The sequence below is a fragment of the Sciurus carolinensis genome, chromosome 14, assembly GCF_902686445.1.
Source record: "Sciurus carolinensis chromosome 14, mSciCar1.2, whole genome shotgun sequence".
Taxonomy (NCBI): Eukaryota; Metazoa; Chordata; class Mammalia; order Rodentia; family Sciuridae; genus Sciurus; species Sciurus carolinensis.
In genome coordinates, this window is record NC_062226.1 from 55,331,449 (window position 1) to 55,343,726 (window position 12,278).

The 12,278-nt window shown below is 39.6% G+C and overlaps 1 protein-coding gene across 1 annotated transcript in view; it reads left to right on the forward strand.

Annotated features, from left to right (window-relative positions):
* Nucleotides 1-12,278, forward strand: part of Ttc39b (tetratricopeptide repeat domain 39B) — a 151,420-nt gene that overhangs the window by 51,088 nt on the left and 88,054 nt on the right. The window contains 1 exon segment of the mRNA XM_047524665.1: nt 1,823-1,857. Coding sequence (XP_047380621.1) covers nt 1,823-1,857 — 35 coding nt within the window.

Consider the following 12,278-nt stretch of genomic DNA (forward strand, 5'->3'; position numbering starts at 1 on the left):
AACAAAAATGTTTCAACAAAATGGAGAGAAGTTGCTTAAGTGACTTCTTACTTGATATTCTTAAGGTTTTCAATTTTTGAAGGTGGGACTGAGGGAATATTTCTTGTTTTATGGAAATATTACCTGGTAGCCATGGTATTTGTCTGTAATTCTAGCAAGTCAGAGGTGGGTAGGGTGGGGGCACTGAGGCAGGAGGATCCCAAGTTTGAGTTGCCAAGCCAGGCAACTTAGCCACACCCCTTCTCAAATGATTAAAATGGCTGGGGATGTAGCTCAGTGGTAGAGCATCCCTGGAAGAGAAGGAAGGAGGGAGAAAACCAGCTTGCCTCCTTTTATTTGAAGAGGTGATTTCCCAAGTTGTGAAGGGAGGGAGGTAGGGAAGGAGGAAGAAAGGAAGGGAGTTGTGACAAGGGCAGAGAACTGAAGAATGTATGGGAGTCTCCAAGGTACATACCTTGACAGTCCAAGCTCAATTCTTTCATTCATTAGGCAGCAGGTATTTATTGAGCAACATTTCTATGCCAGGCCCTGACGATTTTCTGTTTATATGTTAAGAGCCTGCCCTGATGGAGACAGACAGTAACAATATAAACAAGGAAGATGATTGGAGATTTTAGAAAGTATTGTGAATGAAATCAATCAGATGATGAGAAACTATAAGAAAATTGCTGTTTTTAGTAACTTTAATTAGGGTTATGACTAGAGACTATCTTTGAAGAAATGACTTTCTGAGTTGAAGAATGAAAGGTTGAATAAAGGAGAAAGAGGGAGCAGTGCAGAGAGGTATGGGATGAGTATCCTGTTCAAGGAATAGAAAGATCTGTGCCGATGTGGAGTGACTAGAGGCAGATGAGTGGAGATGTATGAATGGAGGATGGCAGGCCTGTTTGAGGGCTCCAAAGTCATGGGAAAGAGTTTGGGTTTACTCTAAGTGCAATGGAAATCTCTTAAGAGGTGGAATGGCATGTGCTTATTAAAAGAAGAGAGAAAAAAGAATAATTATGGGTCTGTGGGAAGAATGGAATGGTGAATAGGACTAGGGAGACAAATGAAGTGATCCTTGTAGGGGTTGTAGTGGATCTCAAACCTTTGTGGATGAGTGGCTCGGGTTTGATTTTGCTGCTATGAGAGAGCCATTGTGTATGTGTGAGTTTTTGAGTGAGGGTATGTGTGTTTATGAATGTGTGTTGTATGACTGTGAGTCAGTACGTGTGAGCATGGAGTGTGCATAGATTGTGAGTACATATGAGTGTGTGTTTGTTTGGGTTTGTCTCCTGTTATACCTTTTGAACAGACTAGTGGCATGAAGGAAAGGGCTCTTATATGTGGCACAGATTCAGCTAGAGGAAGGCTGGTGGCAGGAGAAGTAGCTAGGAGGGTAGTGCAGGTGGCTATGGAGTGAAGCCTACAGGATGCTCACTATCTAAATAAGGAAGCATAGAGAAAGAGAAGACTGCAGTAGGAAAGTCCTATTATTTATGTGTTATATTCCATGTGGAATGAATGAGACTGAGAAGTGAAAGATAGCTCCATTAAAGAAGTCATGCTCTCCTCAAAGCCCAGTTTGATTGCAGGCTGAATATTTTACCAATCTTAATTACAACACACACACACACACACACACACACACACACACACATCCATCACTTAAGTTCACAGATTTCTGTGAAAAGAATTCCACTTGTCAGAGATGAGTGATTCTCCTGCATGCTTTACCCTTTTACCAAACCCCACCCCCAAATACATACTCATTTCCTTTTTTTACAACTTAAATTCTTAATTCTTGAGAAATTCATTGTGTTTTTTATCCCCCCCTCCCCAGGACATCTTTGAAGATGCCTTGGAAACCATCTCTATGTAAGTAATAACATAATAAAAACTGTGTTATAATGAAAAATTGATGATTTTCATATATAAAATGTAAATTTCATTTTCATTTTTTTTAGAGTAGTAATCAGTGTCGAGCAGTGGTGGGTGGAAAGTCACTACTCTGATATTAAAGTATTAGGATGTGATTATGCTAAAGAAATAATCTACCTAATGTTACTTTCATATACTTTTTAGTATTATTTCTTATAACATTGATGTAAAATAAAATGTTTTCCAACAAATTATTTTATATAAACTAATGCTTTTAATACTTACATTTATTTACATGGTTAACCTCTTATTGTATTTGCAGTAATTTTGTTATAGGCATTTACACTAAGCCTGTATAGTTTTTGTAATAATTTTAAATGACTATATTAGAATCAAGTAGAATACCACAACTTAACTTATCCTTTGTTAGATATTTAGGTTGTTACTGGGGGTTTACAAACTTAAAATTTAAGTAATACATATTTTCATGCATATAGCTTTATTGTGTTTTGAATTATTTTCAAAGATCAACATTACAGATGTAGAATTTTTGGATTAAAAAGGATGCATATGTTTATTGTTCTTCATATATTTGACAACTATATTAATATAGAATTTTCCTTTCTTTATTTGTTAACTTAAGCTACCATAACAAAATACAATAGATTGGGTGACTTAGATAACAAATTTATTTTCTCAGCTTTTCAGAGACTGGAATCTTGGGAGCAGGGCATCAGCATGGTTGACTTCTGGTGAGGGCTCTATTTCTGCTTGCAAATGGCCACTGTGTTATCTGTATCTTCACATGACTGAGAGACAGATGGAGCAAGCTCTCTGGTGTTTTCTAATAAGGGCACCAATCCCATCATGAGGGCCCCATTCTCATGACCTCATATAATCATAATAACTACCCAAGGCTCAGTCTTTAAATATGATCATATTGGGGGTTAGGGCTTCAAATGTGAATTTATGGGTGACAGTGGGGGAGTGCACAACACTTTGAAAAGAGTTTTATCTGTGTACAAGGCTACTAATACTGTGTAAGGAAAATTATTTAAACTGTAGCATTACCATCCCTGATATTATTTGAAAACTAGTTTTGCTACTGAAATGATACTGGCTTAAGTGTTTTCAATTTTTCCTTATCCTCTTATTCATTGCTTGTTACACAACATTTTCTTTTATATGACTTCTTATCTTTTAGTCTGTTTAACTTTTTCCTCTATGTTTCTTTTAAGTTCTTATGGACTTTTGACTATATATGCCCTAATATTTTTGTCCTATTAGTTAACAGTTATTTTTCTCAAATTGGTATTTTTATCTTAGAATTACAAATTTCATTTTGTCCAAAATTTTTAATATTTATATTGTTGAATGTTCATATGATTACAAAAAGACTCAGTAGTGTTTAGGAGTTCAGAAAAAATATTCTGGTTATTTTGGAACAGTTTCAGATTTACAGAATAATTGTGAAATAGTATAATATCTGTATACCCCACACCAGTCTTGTTATTAATTTCTTCAGTTAGCATGTTACATTTGTTACAATTAAGGATCCAACATGGATACTGCTATAGTTTGAATCAGGAATGTCCCCCTGCCCTAAAAACCTTCTTCCCCAGTTTGGCATTGTTGGAAGGTGGTAGAAAACTTTTAAGAGGTGAGGCCCAGTGGGAGGTTTTAAGTCACTGGGGACATGTCCTTGAAAGGGATTAGGGTACCCTGGCCTTTCTTCTTTTTCTCTGCTTCTTATGCCATGAGGTAAGTGGGTTTCTTCTACCATGTGCTCTTACTATGATATGCTGCCTCATTACAGGTCCAAAAGCAATGGGGCCGACTGACCATGAACCAAAACCTCTACAATGTGAACCCAAGTAAATCTTTCCTCTTTTGAAATGGATTCATCTCAGAAATTCATTATAGTAATGGAAAATAAATTAACACAGATACATTATTATTAAGGACAGTCCTTATATTTTTCATATTCCTTTGGTTTTCAGCTAGTGTCTTTTTTCTGTCCCAGGATTCCATACTACATTATATTTAGTTACCATTTCCCCTTAGGCTTCTCTTTATTGTTAACAGTTTCACAGACTTTCCTTATTTTTGATGACATTGGCTGTTTTAAGGAGTACTGATGAGTTATTTTGTAGACTGTTCCTCAATTGGGATCTGTTTTTTTTCTTATGATTTGTCTGAGCTCATGTGTACTTGTGAGGGAGACCACAGAGGTAAAGGGCCACTTTCAACACATCATGGCAAAGGCACATGATGTCCATGAGACTGACCACTGTGATATTAAACTTGATCTCCTGGCTTGAGGTAGTATTTGCTAGATTTCTCCAATATAAAGTTATTCTTTCCCACTTCCCTTTTCATATTGTGCTCTTTGGAATTTGTTTATGTTTGTGATATTATATATGTAAGTGTGTGTGTATTTTTGTTTGTTTTCATCTGTGGTTCCAAGATCACAACTCTCTCCCCAAGGCTGACCATAGAAACTAAAATTTCTTCTCTTTAAAGCAAGCAATATCCATAGACCTACCCTGTCTGATAATATATCACAAGATCCCTATTCAGAAGGGATCTTCTCCCATACCTGGGAAGAAGGAATGCTGCTTAGAGAGTCCAAGAAGAATCTGAACAGACAGGGCTTGCTGGGTTTCACCACTGTAAGCATTAGTTCATACCCTTTTTGTCTGGCCACACTGCTGCATAGTTGTTTGTGCTTCCATCATGCCTACTTGATGAAATTTCCATAAGAACCCAAAAGGACAGTGTTCAAAAAACTGGCTAGTTGAACACGTGGAGGTGGCTGGGAGGTTGTGGGAGCTCCATATACCCCTCCCACATGCCTTGCCCTGTTTTTCTCATCTGTATCCTTGGTGATATCCCTTGTAATAAACCAGTAATTGCATTTCCCTGAGTTCTGTGAGTAGCTTGAGCACATTAATCAAACCCAAGAAGGGAATTTTGGGAGCCCTGATGTATAGCTGGTCAATCAGAAGCACAGAGAGAACAACTTAGCGCTTGCGAGTGGCATCTGAAGTGAAGGGAGCCAGGCTTAGGGACTGAGCCCTCAACCTGTGAGATCTGAAGTTATCTGAGAGGTAGTGTCAGAGTTAGGATAAATTAGAGGACACTCAGCTGTTGTCAGCTGCAGAATTGATTGCTTGTTTGCCATTTGGAAGAAATTCCTGCATCTTTGGAATCCCAGATGTCTTCTATGTTGATGGCTATGGTGTGAAAGCAGAGGAAAAAAATTTTTCCTGTACTCAGTGCAATGTTTTAAAAAATCACTTTTAAGGTTAGTGAGTTATTGCCATCCAGAAAACTATTCAACCCTGATGCTATGGCTCCACCTGGGTGTTGGCAGGAATCGAGATTGGGCCACAGAGGGAGTCAGAGGTCCAGGTGATGGGAAAGGATCAGGCTGTGGGACCAGTGACTAGAATTCATCAGTGAGGAACTGCTATCCCCAGCAGGAGGCTGGAACACCAGACACATGCCAGGAAGAGGTTCTGGCCTCACAGAGGGTGACAGGCTGTTGTACCTGACAAGACCCAGGAACAGCACACATTAGTACTTGTGTATCTTCCTGCATGCACTTGCTGCATTAAGCTGGTAGCAACTTTGCCTTTGGGGTATATGAAAGGCTCTGAAAGTGACTTCTAATAGTTTTTAAAAATTGGGTTATACCCAAAAAAAAAAAAAAAAAAAAAAAAGAATCAAAGCAAAATGTGAACTAAGCCATTTAAAGTTAATTTTGATCCCTATGTCATGCTAGCCCTAAAATTACTAGGCTATTATGTATTCCAGCATCATTTTCTAAGTCCATGAAGGAAAGAAAATTTATGTATGATGTTTCTTTTATAGGATGATAAATATATTAAAATAATAACACTGTTTTGGGCTTTCTAGTCTGTTCTTTGATTTATGTGTCTGTGTTTGTACAAAAGTCGCTCTTTTGTTCAGCTGTTTTAGATGTTTACTTTAATAGTATGACTGATTCTCAGGAAAACAGTCATACTAAGTGACCCTTGTGATGGAAATGTTTTTGTTTCATGACTATCAGATACCTCTTCATATGCTTTTTAAATGAGGAAATCAGCAAGTCTTGTGTGCCTTGACTCCTTTTATTCTATTGTGAGCCATATTACAGTTTTTCTTATCCTGGAAACAATAGTTCCTTAACATTTCTTCACTTTGTAATTATCTAACATTTTCTCTTCATTGCCTCTTTGCCTGTCTTTGGCAAAGAAGCAATGTTTATCTGCTTCTGTATTTTCTTTCTTTTTCCTACTTTTAACTTCTCTGCCCCGCTCAGCTTAACAAATCCAAAGGCTTTCTGTGTTAGTTGACATTCTATCACTTTAGCAAAATACCTGATATAATTAACTGATAAAGAGAAAAACTTTATTTCTACTTCACAGTTTTGGAGATTTCAGTTCATGATTTAGTGACCCCATTGCTTTGGCACCATTGCTTTGAGGCAGCACATCATGGTAGGAGCACAACCACTTTCCACATTGCCAGGAAGCAAAAGACAGGAAGGGACCTGTGTCTCATTGTCCCCTATAGGGCATGCCCCCAGTGACCTAAGTTCCTTCCTCTAGGTTCCACCTCTTGAAGGTTCCACCACTTCCTAAAATTTCTACCACTTCTCAGTAGCACCAGCCTGGGAACCAAACCTTTTAGCACATGGGAACTTTGGGGGACTGTGAAGATCTAAATTAAAGAATTCACCCATTCCAGAAGTTTCTTTGCTCTTTTTTAAGATTTCTGTGTGCATTGTTTCTTAATGTCCTTTAAGATGATCTCTGAAACACTTTTGTGTTCTCTTTCAATGTTGTGGAACTGTCCCCATACAGACTTCTCTTACCTTCGTCATAGCAGTACAATATAGTAACACTTTACCTAATTGAGAACTTCATCTTTGTGATTTAGATCTTGGGTCACAAGAGTCAGATGTGTTGTAAATGCTCCTGCTCTAAAAATTTTGCACTTCACTTCCAGTACAGATCTGCATTGGAGTTTCTTTACAATTGGTTTTAATCTGATTCTAATAAACTTAGCTTTTTAGTCTCTTGCATACTTTTACCATATAGAGTTCTGGGAGGTGTTGTATGCCTGTGTGTGTGGGGTTAGGTTTAGAAGTCAGGTCACTGATAATAGCAAAAATGGTAGTGAAAGAGGAAAGTGGGTATTCCACAAATCTGTACAGTTCCAAATCACAGCAGTGTAGCTTCATTCTGTTTACATGTGTATACCTACATGAACTCTAGGACCCGTCTGCCTGTTACTGACTGGATGGCCTGGACCAGTGTCTCTGAGTCCATTTCCTCATCCTCTCATAGATTTTTTGGGAGGATTATATGAAATTTAATTTGAATGTATATAAAGCATACCTACTGTCCCCTTCATATTAGTCTGGGTTCTCCATATGTCCCAATGGGAGGGGCATATCTCTATGTGAAGAGATTTACCATAAGGGTTTGGCTCATGTTATTATGGAGACTCACAAGTCCCAAGATATGCAGTTGGCAAGCTACATATTCCAGGGAATCTAATAGTGTAATTCAAGTCTCTGTTGGAGGCCTGAGCACCAGAAGATATGATGGTGTGAGTTCTAGAATGTGTCAGAGTCCAAAGGCAGAGGAAGACAGATGTCCCAGCTGAAAGACAGAGAGAAGGAAAAGCCTTCCTGGAAGGATCCCTTTATTTCTCCAACAGAGAATAGTGTTCCTTTCACTTGAGTATCCTGCATCCCTGAAACTTTTTGAGATTAAAAATGTTGTAGAAATAATTTGATAGTATTTTACTTTTAAAATTTAAATGTTTCCTCTGGTTGTAAATGCATGTTGATGGTAAAAAATTTTGAAGTGTTTTTAATGTGAATTTTCAATTAATCTTAATTTCAGGGTTTGTCAATATTTCTCTCTTGTTCCTCTTATTTTTATAGTGCTACAACATTCCCTTTTTGACCCAGTGGCTACTAAATTCAGTAGAGTTTTTTCCTGATGCTGAATGAACCACACATTTTGGTTTTGGGTTCCCAGTGCAGATAGAAATATTTCAGCAAGATAGGATGCTCTTGCCAAACTGATGATTAATTTCTTCCAGTGAATATTTTCTCTTAAATTCCTAATGAACAGATTCACACAAACAGATGAAGGAGAACTTAAATGTTTTCACAAAGGAGATTCCTTTCTATTTTTCTTTTTTGCCTGATGGATTTATCATCTAGATATAGATTTTTCTACTTCCAGGTCTTTAGGATAACAACTCTGTTATGGTAACCAAGTATTTTGGGAAATTGCCAGCTTTGCAAACTGGTAGATCATACTAAATTCTCTGCCAGTTAGAACTTGAGGAAAAATTAGAGATTAAAAACATATTAAAAACAAAAGTGGCACATTGACCATGTCCTTTTTCAAAATTAAAATTGTTTATGAACTATATGACCTGCTTGGCATGAGGAGGTGATTTCCTAGGGAGGGACTTCAAATTAACCCAGTCTTATGATATGTAGAAAATTGCTGTATATAACATGCAGTGCTAGATTAGCTCTCTTGCTTCCTGATTTAACAGCTCCTGCTGGCATTGACTTCTTAATGCTCTGCCTAGTATTCTCCTTTCTCAGTGTTTGTGCCCAATTACTGCCTCTGACAACATAAGAGTGGGTGTAATAAAGTCTGTTCATAAATCAACCGACATGGTACATGAAGAACAAATAAAATTAAAAAAGCAGTTTTGAAGGTAGTGGCAAGTGCACAGGGCAATGGGTGTGGAACTCCCATAGGTCATGGATGCAGGTCCCAGAGGACCCAGGGGGCCATGGCTGATGTTCTAAAGTCCCAAGAAGTGAGCGCACCCAACATCTTTTATAGGTTCAGATCTCTTTTGTTTTCCAGTTGTCTCCCCACTTATCTCTCCTTCCTGCCTAAGTGACTAGGCCTGGTTTTGCAGGTGAGATGTAAAAAGTGAGTAGTGGATGGGGCAGGGGGAAGGGCCAAAGTGATTCAGCCAGGCAAGGGCCCAGGGGGCATTAATTAGCATCTCCTTGCCTGTAGTCCCTGACAAGGGCAGGTAAATTTGGTAATCAATGGACTCTGGAGATCCTTGACATTCCATTCTCCCAGGGGCAGTCTCCAACTTCCAGAGGCAGATGACTTTCATGGCCTCCATTTCCTCAGATTTGACCTGATCCCCTATTTCTACACTAACTGCCTGTCCCCAATTCTGGTTTCACAAGTAGGTAATTTAATTTTAAATGGATTAGGTTGGTGGTGCCTTCAGGTAATTGGTAGAGAAAAATAAAGACTCCTCCCCTCCCCTCCAACTTAACTTTGTTTTAGGGTGATCAAATTTGTCAGTTTAATCTTGTTTTCAGCGATATTTCACAATGGAAAATTGTGTGTCATAAGAGTCACTGATATATAGTAAACAGAAATAAATGTTCTCTAAAAAGCCCATAGTGTACTGCACCTCATGCCTTTTGCCTTTTCCATGTATTCATTACTACTTGGATTGCTTCTTTGTGTATTTTCTTTTGTACTGTGAAGTCTGCTATTATTGTCTGCTACTGTGTTCAGACCTCCCGAGGTTAAGTTCTTTATAAGAAGCTTTGTGTGTGCACATTTTAAGTTAGGATTTAAATGCTTCCTTTCATGGTGAGGAGTGACCGAATTTCATAGCTTCTAGAAAAGTTCCTTCCTCTAATTGGAGACCCAGTGAAGAAGGTAGATTTGGTCATGGTCAGGGTATTGTTGGTAGCAAAATGAATGACGTGTGAACCCAGTTAAGTAGGGCCTTTGCCATTGTGGCTGCCTTTCTGCAGGTTCAGGAACTTCTCTGACTCTCTCTCTACTTGCAATAGTAATGCCCTGATTTGTGTCTTAAAGCCAGAAGGACTCTGCTTTTGGTGCTAAATCCTTTCCCTCCATCATTAAATAACTCTGAACAGAGCTACTGTTCCATGCTCTTCTGTCTTAGGGCTATTTTGTTAGCTGTACTGAGAAGGAAACTCACACATTACTTACTTGATCACCCACTTAAGTGTCACAAACATATCAATTTGTATGTCCCAAACAGAACTCCTAGTATCTACCCACTTCCTCTATCTGATACCTTTTCCTCCTCCAGTCTTCTCTTTTTTTGTAAATTTCTCCACCTACCATACACTTCTTGCTCAAACCAAATGCTTAGGAGACATCTTTGATCTCTTCTATTTCCTTTAATTTCCATTTTATCAGGTCTGATGTTTTCTATGCCCAAAATAACATTTCCCAACAGTTAATTTTTCTCTCTCTATTACATTAGCTTAAGTTGACTATCACATTTTTTTCCTGGGCTATTTTAGGAGCTGGCTAATGGCTAATATGTTTTAGTATGTGTAAGAACCCAGAAACCACCCCGGACATGGGAACTCACATAAGAGGGTTTATTAAGCAAACAGAGTGTCTCCCTGCAGGGTAAGAGAGAAAATGAGAGGAAAAGAGAGAGAGAGAGAGCGTGCACAAGAGAGAGTGTGAAAAGCCAGGAGGAGAGAGAAAGAAAGTGAGTAGGAGAGAGAAAGCATGAATGTGAGGAGAAGAAGAAAGAAGATGGCGGGGAGCTATCCTTAAACAGTCAAATTCTGCGGGTTATCAGGACCAATAATGGAGAAGATACTTGCAAGCTGACTGATGAACCAATAGCTAGCTAGGATGTTCACAGACTGACAAGAAGTTGGGAGGCGGGGAAATGACTGCAGTGTAAAGGGAGGGGGTGCAGCTTTATATTATATTACAGTAGGTTTTCCTGCTTCTTTTTTTTGGGGTGGGGTGGGGTATTGGGGATTCAACCCAAGGGCACTTGACCACTGTGCCACAACCCCAGCACTATTTTGTATTTTATTTAGAGACATGGTCTCACTGAGTTGCTTAGCACCTCGCTTTTGTTGAGGCTGGCTTTGAACTCATGATCTTTAGTCCTCAACCTCCAGAGCTACTGGTATTACAGGCATGTGCCATTCCTGCTTTCTTTGTTCTCTGTTCTTCTGCCTTTCCAACTGCACCTCACTTCATATTCTACCCAGCAGCAAAAGTTATCTTGTTTTTAACAAGAATTTTTAACATGAACAATTATAAACATATACAAAAAGTAAAAAGGATAGTAAACGAAACCATTATGTACTTATCACTCAACTCTAAGAGCTGTCAACTCAAGGTCAATTATTTCATCTATAATCTGTCCCCAGATTATTTGGAATCAAATCCTAGACCTGACAGTTTTTTCCTACCTTCAAATATTTTAGTACGTACTTCCTAAAAACAAAGGTGTTCTTTCATGTGTTGAGAACGGGGTGCCATCTGTGCAGCTCTCTTGTATAAACAAGCTATTTCGTGAACTGGGCCCCCAGGAAAAGGGCGTGCAAGCACCGAGGATCCAGCAGCCGCAGCGGCGCTTTCGAGGGCCAATACAGGTCAAATGGGATGTGCTGGCCCCAGGTTTATCAAGGCTGTTCAGAGATATCTATCTGAGAAATGTGCAGCTGTCCGGAGACCCCATCTATCAAGGACAGGGGAACCTAGCCCTGACCCCTCTCCCTCATAATTCACTCCTTCCCTCCTCCCTGCTCCCTCCAGGACTGTTCAGTTTTGGCAGGACCCAATAAGATTCAAATAAAGTGGAGGGACCAAACCAAAAGAGGACAAATATTTAGCTATCTGAATTTTAACCAATAATGTACAGGTCCTTGTGTACGAATGCTGAAAAAGCTCCTAAATAGAGCGCTTTCTCACCACTCGGGGCCGCTCCCCCCTCCCCCCTAGTCATTGTATCCGTCTGAGGGGTTGGTTGCGGTCCAGGGTCGAGCTTGCTTTAATAAAACCTCGTTGTGTGATTTGCATTACTGTGTGTTCACTTTGACTCTCCGGGGATTAGTTGGAACGGGACCCTAACATTTGGGGGCTCGTCTGGGATAAATTCATCTGACTCCGGTCCAGGAGAGACAAACGGCCCACGGTACCGAGGTTTCTAAGGAAATTTGCCGGGGAAGGAGGATTGGCCACCTCCTGGTAGGATGTAAGTCCTGGTAGGACGTAAGTCCTGGTTAGAGTTTGGGTGAGAATTCTCGTTTGGTGGAAGGAAAGAGTTGCAAGTTACTCTGGAGGTTCCACTGTCAAAAGTTGTGGGAGACATCCCCGACGATCAGGAGTTATGCCGACGTCCCCAATGGACGCTGGTTGGGTGGCTGTTTGGTAAGGATCCTTGGTCTGATTCTGGTAGTATGAATGAGAAGGGCATTGCGCCTGTGAGAGTGGTGTGGCTGACTGGCCGGTGGATGTTGGAGAGTTCTGTGAGAATTGGTTTTACTGCGTGTATTGCCTCCCTTGTTCTCTTCGGTCTGCTTGGTCTGTTTCTCCTTACTATGG